At 38.7% G+C, this 19,545-nt stretch overlaps 1 protein-coding gene across 11 annotated transcripts in view; it reads left to right on the top strand.

Moving 5' to 3' along the window:
* The window catches only part of LOC6032080 (homeobox protein Hox-A3a), a 51,348-nt gene that overhangs the window by 29,684 nt on the left and 2,119 nt on the right, over positions 1-19,545 (top strand). For all 11 annotated transcript variants that reach the window (XM_038248842.1, XM_038248841.1, XM_038248838.1 and 8 more), the window contains 2 exons: positions 10,389-11,003; positions 11,077-11,465. In XM_038248842.1, the coding sequence (XP_038104770.1) occupies positions 10,517-11,003; positions 11,077-11,465 (876 nt within the window). In that variant the 5' untranslated portion in view covers positions 10,389-10,516. The remainder of the gene's footprint in view (positions 1-10,388; positions 11,004-11,076; positions 11,466-19,545) is intronic.

Here is a 19,545-nt window from a genome sequence, read left to right as displayed (position 1 = left end):
AACAAATCTATTTATTTTTCATTACCCTACTTTTTTGCTTTTCACTTCAATGATTCAACGAATCCGAATAATTCCATTGAAATTCATACCTTATCCTCAAAATTATTGTCTTATTCAGAAGTACTCAAAGCCAATTCGTCCTCCAAAGTCATCGTCATCCTGCCGTACCCCCAAACCTTTCTCTTCTTTCTCCACAATTGCCTACATGATGCTCCAGCTCGACGCTCTTGTGAGTATGTGCACTGGAAGCGTTTAAAACCCGATATAAAACATAAATGCGAATAAATATACACCACAACAACCCTGCTGCTTCGGCTGCCGTTTTGCTGAATGGAGAATGGAGTTGCATCCTGCCAGAGTGGGATAGACTATCGTCCTGCTCCTGCTGCTGCTGCTGTTGTTGTTTCAACCATGATTGAGTATTTAATATGTAATGAAAATCAATTTTGTTAATTGTTTCCATATTATATATGCTCGATCGAACGCACGCGTGTATTTTTCGGGTGGTTGAGGACGGGGTTGATGGTCTGAAAAGGGGGGGGGGGGGATATTTTGCTTAACATATCATGATGAGGGCCTCCGCCACAGGCACAAACAGTCCGGGCTGGCGAGGTGGCGAGGTGTGTATCTCCTCTATATCGCTCTTTTATGACAATTTATTCCAATAAAATGTAAACCTGTTTTATTATATTCATTTGTCGTCGCCGGCTCTCGTCACATGAGCCGTTTTGATGACTTCCCCCAAATATGATTTTATGACTGATGATGGCAGGAGGAGACTCTTCTTCTTCTTTCGTCATGATGTTGTTGTTCAACTCGTTTTATTTCTCCTGATTGAGATTTCAAGTTTCGAAAAAATAAATCATTTGGGATGACGTTAAAATACATGTTTTCCCTTCAACTCAAAATTTCGAAATTTTTCTCGCCGTGCTAATCGTTGTGGCGCGGCGCGAGTAATGAAAATTGGATTTACGAGATGAAATGTGTTAATGTTTCGCCGAAATGTTGCTACTGCTGGAAGGGATTAAGTGAGGATTTTGCTAAATGATCACGATGATGAGCAACATTTTATACGCCGCAAAGGGGCAAAGTGCTTACGTTTTTTCAGGATCGTCATAAAATGAACATGTGAGCTAACAACATTGGGCTCAAATTTGTAGGGGTGTGAAAAAGGGGTGATTAGATTATGTACGGCCAAACAGAGGGAATAATTGAACGTCAATTAGGGCGAGCAGCTCTCTTCGTCTCCTTATATTGCTGCGTGATGGTTGGTATAATATCACTGAGGGAGAACTGATTGGACCTGGCTCTTCCGAGAATTGTTAGTGTTTGATGTAGGAATAAATTCAATTTATGGCGGATTTAGCTCGGGGAAATTTAGTCACAAAGCTGTTCCCAGAAACCGATTTTTATTTGTATATTTCAGTGTTCTCAAAATCGTTTCATAATGCTGAGCAGAACCAATCAATTTATCACCGCAAGTACCCAATTGGCGTTATCTAACAAATTGTTGTAATCGAATCAATGCTGGTGTTCATCGGGAAATTGACACTAGTGACTGATAAACGACCCATATCGATCCAATCGAACAGCGCTGAGCGATTGCAGGGGCGAAGCACCTATTATCGCTGCCATAAAATGTCACTAATTGGGTGCTGCCAACAACAGGCGAACCTTCCTTAACTCAACTCGCACCGCCAGGCCAGGATAGATGCTGTGCCAAAAACGATAACGAGTTTGGTTTGGTCGCGTGTTCGAAAAATGGTTCGAGTTGGTACCAACAAAGGGGAGGGGGGGGGGAGGGGGAATTGGGGAGAAACAATTTGAAAGCAATTTTTACTTCTGGGCAGATAACATCTGATTGCTGATCACAGAGTGGTTTTTGTAACTGGGTCGGAGATGGGGAGCATGTATGGCAACAAAATGGGATGGTTCTTTGTGTTGCTTTATTGTATGCCAATTAGGTCTTTCTCCGATAGTGTTTGGAAATTTTTTGTCACTTTCTAAGTATTTCAAAGTATTCTGGTTTGAATTGTGTCGAATTTTATAGCAATATTGAAAATCCATCAGAATCCAAAAAAATCATTGAAATGTTATTTGGAGTAAACAAAATCTATTGCCAGCAATAGGAGCAATAACAACTTCGTTTCTAGAATAAATGTAGGGGAAGGTGGGGCATGACGACCTTATGGGGCAAGAGGAACAATCGCTCGTACGGCCGTATTTTTTACAATTTTGATTATTTCCAGTATGAGGAATTGTTGCTAGCAATGCCACAAAAACACTTAAATGAAGTAAACGCCACGGGGCATAAGATTTAAAGAAGTTTTTTTTTTAAATAATAAGGTTTAGGGTTCGTTAAAAGGCTTATTTTTTCAAAATTCTGTTTTTCCCAGATCAGTAGTGTTCCTACCAATGACTTGCACCTATTATAAAGTATGATTTAACTTTTCGTTATTTGTTGAGAGCATTTAAAAAGTTTTTCAGTAGGGTCGAGTTTACCATATGGATTTTTAGTAAGTACTTTAAAACTGATAAACAATTGTTAAAAAAATTGTCTATACAAAATATAGTGATATTATGAAAATTTACTATTTATCATCTTAGTAATAATTTATGTTCGTAGATACGATCGAATTTTTAAGAAGAATATTATTTTTTAATCTTTTAATTAAGGCCGATGCAAATATTTAAAAAGTTTTTGCCCTCGGCCCTGGCCGAGGTCAAGGGGGGGGGGGGCAAAAAATATAAAAACTATAAAAATTTAAATAACAAGCCATAGTCTTCACATTTAAATGAAAAAAATGTTTTAAAATGCATTTTACACTAGTTCAGTTGTTTTGCAATCATTAGTTTTCAAAAAATCTAAGATCTGACAAAAACAAAAATTGTATCGAAAAAAAAAGATTTTGCATCGAAAATTTTCAAAAAATCTTTAGATTTTTTAATAAACCCAAACATGCTAAAAATGATTTTAAACGCAGAAGAATGTATTTTAATTTGATTTCAGCTGGTTGCACTTGAATTTTCATTGAAATTTTGAAGTTTATTGTAAAAATATTTTTTTGCCCCCTGATTTTTCGGGCCAATTTTGAAGGGGGGGTGACAAAATTTTTTAAAAATATTTGTACCAGCCTAAAGAAACGTTTGAAATACATTATAATCTGATGTATCTAACTGATAACAGTTCAATTGTTAGCAAATTAGCATGTTGTTTTATGCATTCCTCTTCCCCAACGGGTTGTTTGTCTTGCCCCACTAGTTGAGAAGAACGTACGGAAAAAAATAAAATCAATTTTTTACATAAAAAAACAGGATTTTTTTAAAACTTGTTTTATCAAAGTCTTAGTAAAAACCTGGAATAAGATGATTATAAAAAAAAATCCGACAGATTTTTAACATTTTTAGTGGGTTATAACGAGTTTGTTACACTTGCCCCACTTCCCCTATTAAACCATCTAAAACCAAACCCCACCTCTAGGCGGGCTGCGATCCAAAACTCTATTTTTAAACAATTTTTGATCTTTAAAAGTATTGGAAAGAAGAATTAAAAAAGAAAATTTTAGAGTTGAATATTTGACATGTTTTAATGTGACTTTGCCCACATTATCAAAATTTAAATTTTTCGGGGGTTAACTTTGGCTATGTTTTTCACTAACATTTTCTATATTATATGTGAAATCTCCTTTTTGATCGATTTGTTTTTTTTTACAAGTTTGTTTTGACTTCTAAAGAATCCTTAAGCTTTAAAAAAATATTAACCCATTTTAATACGACTTTTCGCAACAACAAAAAATGCTTGAAAAAAATCATTTTAACTAAAGATGGAAAAAATGCTATTTCAGTTAGTTTGGCCGTTGAAAATATTTTTCGAGGGACATAAACTTCAAAAAATAAAAATGTTCAACGACCTTATAACAGTCGTCATGTCCAAATTCATTATTTGCTGACAATGAGTAACTGATCTACTGAACTTTTTTCAATTCTATCAAGATTATTTCAATTTGAGTGAATAAAATATTGTCAATTTTAAAAAATCGGTAAATATTATTGCTTAAGTTCTTGGTTAATTCCTCAAATGAAGTACAGTGTTAAAGAAGCTATTTATTGGTATTTATAGAAAGAAATTTTGCCTTTGACAAATCATAAGCTAAGAGTATGATCAAAAACTAACAAATTTCGTTTAGGTAACCTTTTTATGTAGTGTCTGAATCTTTAACAAATCAAAACCCAGAATTCAGAGTCGAAAAATTGTTCCCTCAAAATTTATTGAGAGCTCAGTGCCAAAATCGAAAAAATAATGCTACACCCAAAGTTAAAGACCAAGCGGATAGTCCTCCCGTAGAGACGTGAGGAAAGTACTATTTGGCGAGAGAATATGCCTCTCGCGCAACTGCAACAAATCGTGTTCATGCGTTCATTGAAACCGTTCATCCCATTGAGTGGCTTGTATCGACAAATGATCGCCACTTAGCCACCAAACCATGATGGTCGAAACGGTAAAGGCGCGGTGCAATATGCCGAAGGTCTTGAGTTCGAGTCTTGATATTGACACTTTTTTTCTTGAATGGTGAGCTCACGAGTAAAGTACTCTCGGAAATTTTGGGATCTATCCTCTCGTTCCAATTTACTAACTCTCGTATGCGGATGACCAGTTCTGGGTGTACCATCTCACACCATCAAAACAAATGTGTTCATTCGTTAATAAAATCAATATCTCCATCTCCTATCTCCAACAAGTCCAACAAGTACATCGACTTCTTGCCACTCCTTTGACACCAAATATTGGTGGCCAAAGCAGTTAGGTCAGTGGGTTAGCCTGTCAAAGACCTCTGGTTCGATTCCCGCAGTCGACATTATTTATTTATTGTTTTGAGGGATGATTTTTTTTGCTAATAAACTTTGGGAGAATAATTCTCTCACCCATCTCAAGCTGTGTTCTCTGTGTCCGTGAATGGTACCACTGTTCTTTCGACTCGAATAGTTGGGTGCACAATTGATTTTTTAGCATTTTGCGTTCTTTTTGTCAACAGTTATTATTTGCAATGTTTGAAAAATATACAAACCGCCTTGAGTCAGGGGTATTAAAAACACCCAGAAAGCAAAAATTGAAAATTTGGTTTATTAGACCTTTCCAAAATAAAATCCAAATTTAAAATAGTAAATATTCTCTGGATTTTATGTGCTTTCAAAAAACAGAAGGTGTCACAAATGGCGAAGAATAATGGAAACACTTCTTCACGAAAACGTCAATTTCGAGCACTTAAGCGGGCCAATCGATGAATGAGCGAATGAGTGGGTGGCTTATTTCGTGCTACATCCCAGATCACGGACACAAGAGACTATCGCGGAAAGGGGGGGTTCGGTGCTGGTAAATACTTGAAAACCAATCAATTAACAGTATACCATCGGGAGAGGGGACTGCATCGGAAGCCCGTCCCGAGTTGGCCACTTGACGATTGCCAGCTCGCACAATCTTCCCTGTTCGGTTCGCGTTTGTACGTTTCAGAGGATTGTTGGATTATTACATTTACGATTAAATAATTACTCGCCTCGGCTCGTCTTCGCCTTGGTCGTCGGAGGCCAATTAAGCCCTGGACGCGGTGCAGGGAGTTGGAGGGGAGAGGCGGGAGACCCGTTTAAGCCCTTGATTGCCTTAACTGATGCCGGAGCACACAACATTGAGCACACAAAGCGGCCGAACTCGGGGGTCGGAGATTGATAATGTAAAGCATAAACATGTCATCATCCATCTCGTTCCCGTTCTGTACGTACCAATTGTGCTAACAACGCTTCCCTTCCCAACCGGTCATCGGGTTGGGATCGAATTGAAACACTGTGCGTTGGTTGACGTCGGACCTGGTCCGGTGGTCTCTGACTGCTGACTTCATATTCTGCCAGGCTCTCTACATAATAATAAACACAAATACGATATGCAACATACCGCACCGCACACTGTGATGATGCTCTCCGAGATGGCAACCATTATTATCCTGTTGCCTGTTGTTGGGAAAGGACGAAATGACGACGAGAGAGGGATGCTGTACGGATGGTTAGGGTGGTATTCACTAGGAGATCTACAAATTGACAAGGTCGGCGCCGTTATTGGTCGCGTGCATTGTTTTGTTCAGCTGCATGCTAGGATGGTTTGAATCAGATGTCAATGTTGGACCACCCTAGTGCAGCATCCACTGACGATGATGGGGTGGAAACTCCCTCCTGATATGCGCGCACTTGTGAATGTTCCTGATGATGATGATGTTCGTAGTTGTGGCATATTTGATGCGAGGGAGGATGTTGGCTTGCGAGGAGAGTGAGGTCGGCGAGGTTCAATTAAATATACATATAGGGACAATCAAATCGATACAAACAATATGCTGCAATTTATCCCCGCTTCGAAAGTGGAGTGCTCGAGAGCAGCAATTACCATAGCGAAGCTCGCATCCCAACTGCGCGCTGTGGGAGTGTGAGAAGGTGATGTATCATCATCAACCACCACAAACTCGTTGCTCGTTCACTCCTCCCCAAACCGCCGCCGCCAAACGCGCTGATATTAATAATTGAATAAAATTTGCATTCAAACGATAAATGGTTGTTAAACGATTTTTTGCCCCGGGACGCACAGTTCACATCCACTGAACTGATGCTCGTGATAATGTTGGGGCTGCTGCAATTCCACAAATTCTTGCTGCGAGTGAGTTTGTGTGGAATGGCATTTGGCCCGGCACCGCACCGTAATTGGCTCGATTGTGCAGCTCATATATCGTACATCGTCATCGTCGTCGTCGTCGTCCGAGAGTCAGCCAGAGAGATGGTCGACTGTGCAAGTCAATCAACGGATTCTGGGCGAGAAAGCCACATGATTTTTATTGATTTAATTAGGTAATTATTGAAAATCGTGCCATTTTGCGTCACAATGTGTGTGGTGTTTGTGTGATTTCCGGTTGGCAGTTGGTGATGATATAGAGAGAGCCGCGGTGTCGAGAACGATGTGAATTATGCAAATGGGTGCTGGAAATTCCAAATGGAAATATATATACTTTCTTTGGAAGCTGCTTTTGCATGCAGTTAAAATGTAATTATTTCACGCAATCATGCGCCGTTTAACTTTGTGTTGATTCCTCAGAATTGTGTCGTTTGGAGCTTCAGCCGTGATCGGCTATTGTCAAGTTATGGAGTAATTGATTTAGATGGAGACGAGCGTATCATCATGGGAAACTGAGAGTTTGCCGACGGCAAACGAAGCGTTTCTATGCTTATCTAAAAATAAGTCGTTTTCACGGATTTTAAGAACGTCATTATTTGTATCCAGTATATTTATGAGATGGTGGGTCTCGTGGCGCTGGGGTAGCGGCTTCGGCTGCCGATCCCGATGATGCTATGAGACGCGGGTTCGATTCCCGCCTTATCCACTGAGCTTCTATCGGATGGTGAAGTAAAACGTCGGTCCCGGTTTCTCCTGTCTCGTCAGAGGCGCTGGAGCAGAAATCCCACGTTAGAGGGAAGGCCATGCCCCGGGGGGCGTAGTGCCAATAGTTTCGTTTTTACAAGGACAAACACTTAAAAATCCCTAGACCGATGGATTCCCCTGCATGGGTGTTATTTTTACATGCAGAATTCAGAACAATCCGTGGAACTATTAGCAAAACGGATCACGCTAGTGCTGCAATAGTAATTTCCGTATTCAAATTTAGATTTCCTTACACTCAGCAAAAAAAAGAAAAAAAAACGTATTGCGTTTGAGCTATTACATTTATTCAAACATGAGCAGTTTTTGAAATTCAGTTTTGAATTAAATAAAATGAGAACTTATGTATTTATCCAAATATATGCTGGTCTTTTATTCATTTACAGTGCTATTTTTTTTAATTATTTCTATGAGGTGTTGCATACTTTCCGACATTTGCAAATCTTCGAACTATTTAAAAAGATGAATTTTTGTTTATTTGTATGAGTTTTTTTATTCATTAAAAATTATTTAGTTTCAAATATTTTTTCTATTATTTTTAAAGAGTTAATTTCATTGCTACACAGCTAAAAAAAGTAGTAATTCAGCTGCGTGTAAAAGGTCTGGGTGTAAAAAAAAAAATGCATTATTTAATGAAATTCTGTGTGATTTTACACCCTGAAATATGTAGCCCATCAGTATGGGAAACCAACTTGACCGAAATGTCAAGCTGTTATATGCGTTTATCCACTCTAATATTCATCGGTCTGATGGCCGAGTGGGCTAAGGCGCCAGTCCTTACTGTTGGTGTTGGGTTTAAATCCCGTCGGTTGCAATTTTTTTTTGTGTTTACCAAAAAATGTACATGCAGTGTGTAATATTAAGTGTTTATTTTGACGAAGGTGATGTGCATGCTTTTGCATGCGATTTTACCATCGGATTTTTTGCTGTGTACTAGACTACCTTCAATTACAGTCAGCTATTGAAAAATCATCCTGAAGTATGCAGCTTTTATAACTACTTGCAAAATGATGATTTTCTCAGTCTTACATTACTGCCCATAGTTGAAATTCGGCTATTATCCCAAATCAAGTATTTCGAGAAAAGCGCGTTTTAGTGATCGTCACCAAAATTCCGTCAAGGCAATTTCTCATAAGAAATGGCATATAAGCCGTTTGGTTTTTCGCATCGGCAACCCAATCAATACAAAATTTTAGTGAAATTCATGTTGGTGCTGGTGCTAATATCTAGTTTTTGACAAAAGTGGATATTAGCCATTTTTCAATCATGGACAGATTACTAAATACAACTAGTGCTTAAAACATGAGGTTTGCAAAAGAAATATGATGCAATTCCGAATGATGCTTTCAAAAACAAAAATTCAAATTATCGAAAATTTTTTATTTTCAGCGCTCAGTAGAATGCGTTCATCATTTGAATGGAAATCAAAAACAGACATTTTGGAATAGTAACTTTTTATTTTACGAAAAAAAGAAGGTGGCTGGGAAGGTCAGCTATTGTTTAACCCATCGAGTTTTTGTATCTCAACCCTCTACAACCCAACCCGCCTTTAGACGGGCTTCGATAAAAAAAACACCAAAATCCATTTTCAAACAATTGTTGATCTTTAAAAAACATTGAAAGGAAGAACTCATCAAATTTTAGAAAATTTATGGTTTGGAAGTTTTACTTGTTTTAGAAGTTTTGCCAATGTTTTTAGAAATGTCATTTTTTAGGGGTCAACTTTGGCTGTTTTTTTTTTTTTTATTCTTTGTCCTCTATCTTAACCTATACCCTAACTGGCTCAATCGGCCTTGCCATCACGGAGCCGTGCGTCTATTTATAGATCCGAGATCTATTGTTCTTCGTCTTGATGGATGTTGATGATCTCCTGTGGGTCTTGTTGAAAGAGTCTTCCTTCCTTCCTTCACGCGTTGTGGTGTGGTTGGTTGGTCATCTTAACTTTGGCTGTTAACACAGCAAATAAAGTAGTAATCCAGCTGCATGTAAAAAGCCTGGGTGTAAAATAGATTTTGCATTTTTTATGAAATTCTGTGTAATATTACACCCTGAAATATGTAGCCCATCAGTATGGGAAACCTACTTGACCGAAATGTCAAGCTTATATATACGTTTATCCTTACCATTTTTCATCGGTCTGATGGCCGAGCGGGCTAAGACGCCAGTCCTTACTGTAGGTGCTGGGTTTGAGTCCCGTCGGTTGCAACTTTTTTTTGTGTTTGCAAAAATTGTACATGCAGCGTGTAATATTAAGTGTCTTTTTTGACGAAGGTGATGTGCATGCTTTTGCATGCAATTTTACCATCGGATTTTTTGCTGTGTTCATTTTACTGACATTTCCTAAATTTTAATAAAAAAAAAGTATGCAGACATTTTTCTAGTGTCCTAGACTATGCCTCTACGCATTTTTTTACAATTTAAATGATAATGGTGCCACTTTATAGCAGAAAATGTGACAAATGAATTAGATATTCAAAAACAGAGATAAACTAAACAAGATAAATGCTAATTAAAAAAAACTAAAATAAAAATTATAAAAACATAAAAAAGAGAAGTTAAGTTTTTCGTAGAACAAAAGTTGCTCAAAATAACCTCTTCAACACGGAAAAATGATTTTTTTTGAAATAGATATATTTAGCAGAAGAGGGTTAATGTTATCCTAGTTATTGAGTGAAAAAGTTTAAAATATACTTTATCGAATTTAGATAATAATTGTTTTTTTTTTTAAACGTTTCAGTGAATTTTGAAATAGATGAAATGATTTTCGACAAAATGTCCATTCGGCGAAATGCACCAGTTTTTTTTTAGATAGATGCTAGTTTAGTTTTTGTTTATTTAAAAAATCTAAAATAATTTGAATTGTTCAAACACATTCAGTTAGCAATGTTAACTCATCAATTTTTTCTCCTTTCACTTACAGTTTATGGCCCCCCAAGTTAACCCAGTGAGCTCAACCAGTCAACACAATCCCAACTGGCGGACCACCCCACCCAGTGAACCATAGGTGACCAAAGGCACCCGCCGCCGTCGTTGACCACCGCAACCGCAATGACACAGGCTGAGGAGGTCCGCGAAGTGAACCAGGTGTGCATCACCAACACGCCCGATCTACACACCCAGGCGGCCCAGGCATCCGATCACCGGAAGTCACCGCCGTTGCAGCCTCCCCCACCGCCACCCCCTCTGCCACCTTCGTCACTCGGCAGCGAAGATTGGATCCACAGTACAAACCTGAACGTCTTCAACATCACGACGACGGAATCGACCAACAAATGGCACCCGCACGTGTACGCGCCGGTGCGACATCCGACGCCACACTCCATCATGGACATTTTGGGGTGGAAAGAACCGGAGGAGGTGCAGAAGACGCCTCCGATGGAGCAGGGTATCAACCATAGTAGTAATAACAACAACCATTCGGTGCCATATCTGCTGCGAGGCTTGGACATCGCGGCCAAGGAGGTTGAGATGGAAGATCAACCGCTGGATCTTTGCATTGCAAAGTCAACGCCATACGAGAAGCATTTGGAAGAAGGTAAGGAGTTTTGGGGTTTTATGGGAAGTGGTTCTTGTTATAAAGTTGTTGTTTTTTTTTTTTTATTTGGTAGAAATCACCCAAGAATCGGTTCGATCCATGAGCCGAGAGCGGGCCCACTCGACGGATGTGGACTCGGAGATATTCGGATCGAACGAGTCCCAGCACTCGATGAAAGATTCGTCCTCGTCGAGTGTGCCGCACGCCCACCAGAAGCTAGTTCCACCGTCGGCCGGACCGATGGTGGGAGCGAAAAAGAACAGCCACAGGTCCCACGAATCGCTGGAACAACAGAATGAGGACGACGAGGATGGTGGCAACGGTCGGCGAAAGAAGAAAGCGCGGACAACCTTCACCGGTCGGCAGATCTTCGAGCTGGAGAAGCAGTTCGAGGTGAAAAAGTACCTCTCGTCGAGCGAGCGGACCGAAATGGCCAAACTGCTAAACGTCACGGAGACGCAGGTAATTCACCAAACTCTACAAATCATTCGTTTGTTTTACCCCGGGAAAAACGATCCAAATCCAAATTACCAATTAACACTTCCTCGGTACAAATCGTGGCACATTCCAGCGCCCCGTAGCAATGTGACAAATTGCATTCCACGGCCACGAGGCCACCGAACGCCCGTCGTTCTTCCCGGGAACCCCACCAATCCGACCCAATAAATCAATCCACTTCCCGGGGACCGGCCGACCGGCCGACCACAAATCCAGGAATGCCAGTTCTCAAAACAACCGTCGTCGTTTTCCCCGTCTTGGCCCGGCCCAATAGTTTAACCTCACTTTTTCCCCCAAAACCGCCGAGACGCAGTCACGAGGGGGAAAACGCCGAAAATGCAACAACGCTCCTCAATCCAAGTGAGCGGGGCCAACGCACACACGCTCGCCGGCTCGATGCGGGGTGCTGAAAATGTCAAACAAATCCACACTCACCGCACCGCATCACACACCCGCCAACGCCATGGCCTGCTCTGAGGAGATGAACCAGGCACTCGGCACTGAAAATTAGCTTTTGAGTAATTTATTCTTTGACACACCAATTTAGACGATTTAGACTGTAAAGGAAACGACGAAAATGAGCCATTCGAAATGATGAATAGTGGGTAAAAATAGCATATTTTGTTAAGATCTTTTTATATCTGTCGGTTTTTATGATTGTTGGAAACGACTTCGAGCGCGCCGAACCGCGCGCGCGAACTCGGAGTTTGGATTTTGTGGGAGATCTGGCTGCTGCTGCTGCCTGCGGGGAAAAAATAAACATTTCAATTTCAATTTTATATCCCCTAATACATCTTCGTCAGGCCGAGAAGAAGATGAGAGACCGACCGGTGCGTTTTTCATGTTGTATTTTTTTCTCCTCTGGAAGAGAGTGTCGGTTTAGCGGTGCAGCGTATAGCGCTATTTAGTGGCAGTAGGCCATGCTAAGCCGAACAGGAAGAAGTGCTCATTGAGAGCACGGTTCACTAAATAGATTACTCATCGGCATCGCGAATGGAGCGATTGTCACTGCGGGGCGATTAGATTGGTGATGGTATTTATGGAACGTCGTTTGTCATAATTAGGCCTTAAGTTCAAAGAGTTTTGTAATACTGTGAAGAAAATAACATTTAATTCAACACTTTTTTTTAACAATATAAACAGATTATTAACTGTAAAGTTTACAATTTCTAAAATTTGACTTCAAAACATTGTTAAGGCTAGGCTTTTCTCAAAACTTACATTTCCGCTGTAGTTTTTAAAAAGTTGAGTAACTTTCTATAATTTCGGAATTATTTTCGAAATATTATTTAGGCTGGTACCAATTTTATTTAAAGTTTTTGTCAACCCCCCCCCCCCCCCCCCCCCCTTCAAAATTTACACGAAAATTCAGATGGCAAAAACAATATTTCACTGGAAATTTAAGTGCAATCAGCAGAAATTGATGTAAAATGTATTCCCCTGCGTTTAAAATCATTTTAGCATGTTGATTTAAACATCTTTTGATTTTTTGAAAATTTTCTATGTTTAGTATCGCAAAAAGTTATTTTTTCGTATTTTTTTTTGTTTTCGTCAAATCTTACTTTTTTTAAACTAATGATTGCAAAACAACTGAACTACTGTAAAATGCATTTTAAAACACTTTTTACATTCAAATGATGGGACTATGGCCTGTTATTTCAATTTTCATATTTTACAAAAACTTTGAAAAATATTTGCATCGGCCTTATTAGTAAATAAAAATCTATATTTTAGCAAAAAATGGTTTTTCGAAAAAAAAACGCATTTATACATTTCACTAAAAAAAATATTTTGTTCTGGAGTAAAAGATTGTCAGAAAAATAAGATTTTTGGATAAAATCGTAAACATTGCCAATCAAAATTTTGAAAATCATACTTTACGCAAAATCTTATTTGCAAACGGAAATGACTACATATTTTTTTATGAAAATGTTTGCCGTTTCGTTCAAGTAATAGACATTTCATTTTTTTTATTTTGTTTCATTTTAAAAATATTTCATGAAGAAAAAACACACTGGAATTCTTCTTATTCCGAGTATTTACCACAATTTTCTAATTATGATTTTGTTGATCGGACTGATAACTGCTAAGATACAGCCTCTTAAAGTTTTAATTAAGTAAAAAAAGTGTTTTTCTCAGTGTTAGCTAATTAATTTTCATTTTCAACTCGCGATATTTCGGAAACTATAAGTTCAATTTTCAATGTTAAAAAACTAAACATTTGTGTAGGGCGTAAAATTTTCTCGGGAAACTGAAAAAATATTTTGAAATCCCGGGAATTCCCGGGATTCCGTGAAATTTTGAAATAATCATAAAAATTATGTTTTCATTATATTTGTTAGGTTTTCAAGCTAAAAATCATAGAATCAGCTCAAAAATTTTAATTGGTGATTATTTACACTTCAATTTAAACAAGGACGACAGTTTTTAAATAGCTCAAAAGAAATACAAAATTAAGGGTTTTTTTATTTTTTGTCTTTTGTAAATATATTTCTTTTATATATATTTTTATATGACATGTCTAGAAAAGTTTGACAAATTTCTCTATATATCTAAAAAAACTAGAAACGACAGCAAATAAAAAGGTACCAGTCAATGTAAAAATTTAGATAAGTTTTGAAAGTTATAAAACATATTTTACAAATTATCTTTAAATTATTACTGCCAACTGGGGAAAATCGAGACTATAATCTTAAGAGATACAGGAGATATTAGAGCAGTTAATTTGAAAATCGGTGTTTATTTTATTTTTTGTTTTGTTCCTGTTTTAACAGAAGTCATTAAAAACATTATGCAATCAAAAAATGGCAAAAAAAAATTTATTCTATATCATAAATATACGTTAATATCCAGTCTTTAAAAAATATAATAAATAAAATAGAAAATATTTAACGCGTTAAGCATTTTGCGGATTTGTAAACTACAATTTTAAAAAATTCCCTAATATGCCAAATTAATGGTAGTATATGCCGAGTACCAATTTTAATGCTTTAAAATTCTTATAGATTACTAAGTATTCAACTGTTCATCTATTTCCACAACCAAATCTGAATTTCCAGACCAAAATTTTACTATTTTTTTCAATTTCGGGAATTCCCGGGACAAATTATGAAAATTCCCGGGATTCGGGAAATCCCAGTTTTAGAAAAATCCCGGGAATTTTGTCCCGGGGATTCCCGGGATGGACGTACTACATTTGTGAAATTTCAAACTCTTTTCAAATAATTTAAAATTTTAGAATGAAGTACAACCTTTTAAAATTGGGCTTTGGGCTTGATTTTCACATGAACAGTGTTTTAAATGAGTGATAAAAAAAACTATCATTATCTTTCTATCACTCCTTCTCTTTTCCTTGTTCACGCTCACCCACGAGAGGAACGGAGAATGCTTAATTAATTTATTGCTCAATATTTATTGTGTGTACGATTTTATTAATTTGAATGATTTTAATGAAAAGTCAACCTTCAAAACGCGATTCAAACCGCTTCTATTTTGATTCCTGTAGAGGCTACAACTGCAGCCTCTACAGGAATCAAAATAGAAAAAAAAGACAGAGAATAAGATTTATTTACGAGTTTTTCCCGATTTTGACAAGTTAACAAAATAAATATTATAAAGTCGATTTCTTGAACCTGTGAGCATTTTCTAAAGCAAACAACACCCTTTTGCCCTCTAAACGATGCACATTTGTCATCGCTTACTGCGCACTCCACCCTAGAAGACGCAACCAAAACTGCTCCAAATCTCAGGCGCCCCCCATCAACGCATCATGGCCTACTGGTGTTCATTTCTCCTTAACCAGCCAGTCAGCCGAGCGACCAACGAACTCTCGCGCACCGCTGGTGACTTAGCCGCCCCGTTCGCGCACTAATGAAGCGAACTCATAAATGATTTAAGTGTTGTTTCATGTCCACCGCACAGTTTGATTTTTTGACAAACTGTATTATAAACTGGCTTTGACGGACGCGTTTTTTGAGAGAGAGAGGGGGAAAATCTTTTGGTCTATTTCTTGTCGGGTGCAAAGTGTTGATGGTTGTAGAACAAGCCGCGAGATCGCTCTGAACCCGGCTCGGAAATGGCGCACAAATAATTTAAAGAAAAAAGTTAAGGCTTAATACACTTATGGGGTAGCCAATGGTAATTTAAACAAAACAGAGCTTAGCACTCGTCTCTTTCTCTTCAACTCTTCTCTTTTGGGGGGACACTGTTTGGCGCACGTTTTCAACCGAAGAGTAATGGTTTTTATGAGCTCTGAGCCTTGATTGATGCCGGGAATTGGCTCCGTTTGATGGTCGTCTCTGACGAAAATTGTGACGAAAATGATGATGATGGAAACTTCCTCACGGCGCGAGCAGGATTAACTTTCGGTGAGCCGACGACTTTGTGATGTGCGCGCGCGTGAGAGAGAAATTAATAAAAACAAGATATTAAAACATAGTTGATGGTGCGGGATTAAGCGGTATGTGTGATTTTGGGAACTGTTTGGCGTAGAAGCGAGGGGATTTTGGGAAGGATCAAAAGAATTCTTGACTGATGAGGGGGGTGATTTTTGGGGCCGAAGATTGATTAAGCCACTCGCGCCGGTGCAGTAGCTTGAGTTGAATTATTAAAGAAGAGGATGACGGTGATAAAGTGAGTGGGTGAGGGTCACTTTTTATTTATTTTTTGTTTTTTTTTTTGCGGTTTAAACTTGCTTGAATAACACGAAGATATTTCCATGGAGTTAACATGAAATTTACAGGAGAACAAACCAAAAATTTTTCTAGAATAAAAGAGTTTTTTAAATCAATTGCGGGGTACTGAAAGACAAACCCCTTTATGGCAGACATTTGATAAATACTCCAAACAAATTATTTGTGAGAAAAACCAACAAATTGATTGGAAGCAAACCAATTAATGCAATTTATTTTTTCAACTATTTCTCTCCGTTTTGAAAAATCGATTTTCATTGAATTTTTATTTTGTATGAAACCTTGTAAATTGATTTCTTATGCCCAAATAAGATGTTTTGCATTATTGGTTTCTTCCATAGGCTATTTATTTTTTCGAAAATCTGTACCTTGCGATGGTAAATGACGAGCGTATTGGCCTAGCTATAATTCTAAAAAAATGGTTTTTTTAAGTCGAAAAAAAAATGTTTTGTTATTCGTTAAGAAATTTTATGAATTTGAATAATGAAAAGAGATTTGTTTTGCCAAACTGTCAGCTTTGAAAACAATTCAAAATGCTGGTTTCATATTTTGAACATTGTTATTCTGACTTTTCTTTGCTTGAATACATGTTTTGCAAAAAAAAATAATTCAGGATTTTTTTTATTTTTTTTGTAAGTGTTACCTAATCAGCAATAGTCCAGACTCGATTTTCCGGAGCAGCGATTGTCCAAAGTTTCGATTATTTGAAGTTCGATTATCCGAAGTTTGATTATCCGAAGGTTTGTATTTTGTATCATCAAATTCAAGTTCTGCGACCCCATTTTAGTCGAATAATCTTATTGCGATATGTCATGAATTAAAATTTTGATATTTATGAAAACTATTATTGCGCGTCCTAAGAAATAATCAGTTTTGGTGATTATCTTGAAGGGGTCTTTAAGATAAGAGCGCAAGCATTTTTTCAATCCATCGCAGTAACCGTTTTGATTTCCGCTTTTCATTGCTGTCAGTTCCACTCAACTTTTTCTGTTAATTTGTTTTCGTACTGCGTTTCTTTTTGAAAAAATAAAACTTGCTATTTATTTTAAATTGATCTGCTTCTTTCATTTGCAAGGTGTCTACGCCGAGACACCTCTTTGCAGCCAGGTCCACACAAGGGAAGGGGCCAGTGGAATGTATGGTGGATGGTGGATGACAATCAGGTCGAGCGGACGGATTCACGATCACTTGCCATGAGGCGATTTATTAACTGAGAGCTGGTTATAGGATTCGATCGGAGTTTTATACGTCAGTGGCATTTATCGCAAACAGTGGGGATTTGTACTAACAAAGCGCAATAGAGATCTGCTTGGGGCAGTGTACAAATTCTGGTGAGCAGAGATGAGGAGCAAGTCTCAAGGCCATGTGCACAACCGAGCAAGAAATGGGGTCCTTAAGGGTCACAATTTATTATGGGCCTCAACATACCGGCCACCAATGGAAACCCGATTCCAAACTTGTTAATCACATCTCAAACTTCTTATAAGCTAGCTTCTTTCTTCGTCTTGGGAGGTCGCCGAATAGCTGGGCGACTCGTCTTCTTCGAGGTTGTTCCCTGGTAAGAGGTTGTATCAGGGCCTTGTATCAGGCACACTATTACATCTGACCGGTCGTAGACAGCGCCCGAGGGGAACCTTGACGCTCACGACCCGCACTAGTCCGTCCGACTGGACGAACAGCGATGATACGGCTCACGCACTATCGGAGAGGGGGAGGAAGGGGGTATTAGCTTGTTTCAGGAGGATCAGCTTGCCGACCAGAAGGTTCGGCTGCCGGTACAGATTATTGATGTGCTAGAGCTGGTGAAGGTCAAGTGAAGGTTATCCGTTGCCCACAGTTTGCAGCACTGATTGGATTTCCGTTGAATTACTTGCCACAGCGATAGCCGGTTAGTAGGGACACCGAAGAGGTCGGGTTCAGGGATCGATCGGAGAGCGGTGCCGACCAAGACTTTTTCGAGAGTGAGTCGGGAGCCGTCACGTCGGCTCCAGAGCTGTCCATGGGTGTCGTTGCCGACAGCGCGACACGGTTAATCACCAGGGTTAGATTCGATGCCAGCGCGCGTTTAGTGCCAGGCCAGCTTTGGCCACGTGTTGGTGAAGGATTGGCGTTGGTCTGCTTGCTTGCTTGGTCGGTGTGGCTGAGCTCCAGGAGGAAGCCAGTCTCGCTCGGTTGCGGCGTTAGCCGCTGAGGTAGTGTACCAATGGAACCTGGTGTACCAATGGTGGAACCTGGAGGTTTCGCGAATGCAAGTCCGTTTTGGGTTTAGTCTGCTTAGACAGTGTGAATTCCGTGTGACTCTCCACATCTAATCTTTAACAAACCACCACCACTATCTCCTCTCCTCGCGCCATTTAGTTCGAGGATGACGCCGCTGGTCTTAACCGTCAAAGAAGATCCCCTCTCGACATGTCCGGTTCAGCAGATGCTCGAGCTGCCAATTCGGCAACGAGAGAAAAAGCCTGCCGGACGGGGCAAACAACGTCTGTTGTGCGTCCATCCGACCCGGTACAAAGACTGCAATCCACGTATACTACTAAGCTGACCGCGAAGGCTGCAGAACCTCTGCGTCCGGCTCGAAACCCAGAAAATTGATGGCAGGACCAAAAAGCCAACGCCAGCCAGCCGACCTAGCCCCCACGATTTTCTAAGATTGTCAGTTTATGTAAACAATTTTGGTTTGCCTAAGCCTACTTTCACTTGCCTTCTGTAGGGTTTTCCGTTGCGGCGATATCTTTCTGCGGCGATTAATTGGAGCGCAGGATTCTAATTTTTCTCGAAATTATTAATATATTTTCTAAAGAAATATTAAATAACTGTTGATTGAATAAAAACGAAATTTTCGATGATCTTTTGGAAATTATGGATTCTAATTTTTAATGTTACAAAAGCAGCAATATACCGATTTCTTTCTAAACATTAAGATCAACTTCAACTTTTCTTCAAAATAATCAAATAAAAAACACTTTTTGAATGTTATTCGTGACCTGCATCTCATTAACAAAAGAATTGATCAAAAATGTTTAAAAAAGTAAGTAGAATTTTTCCAGCCATTTGGATTTATTTATTAAAAAAATCTCTGTTTTAAAAATTCATAGCAATCGTCCGTAAAAATTATTGATTATTAGTTTGCACTTTAATTCGAGTAAAACATACGAAAAAAAAATGATGGGAGAAAAGATTGTAAAAATCAAAAAATCTATGCACAGCAAATTATTTAAAAACAGGGAAAAATATAAACAAACTTAAGGCATTTGAAGTAGCTAAATTTTCAAATAAATAACTCTTTTATAAAACATGGTTCAAAACCTGTTTAAATGGCAATTTAAACCGATATTTTTTGAAAAAATCAT

This window comes from Culex quinquefasciatus, chromosome 1, assembly GCF_015732765.1.
Source record: "Culex quinquefasciatus strain JHB chromosome 1, VPISU_Cqui_1.0_pri_paternal, whole genome shotgun sequence".
Classification (NCBI taxonomy): Eukaryota; Metazoa; Arthropoda; class Insecta; order Diptera; family Culicidae; genus Culex; species Culex quinquefasciatus.
Note: the sequence above shows the minus strand (reverse complement) of the source record. Positions and strands in the feature narration are given on the sequence as shown.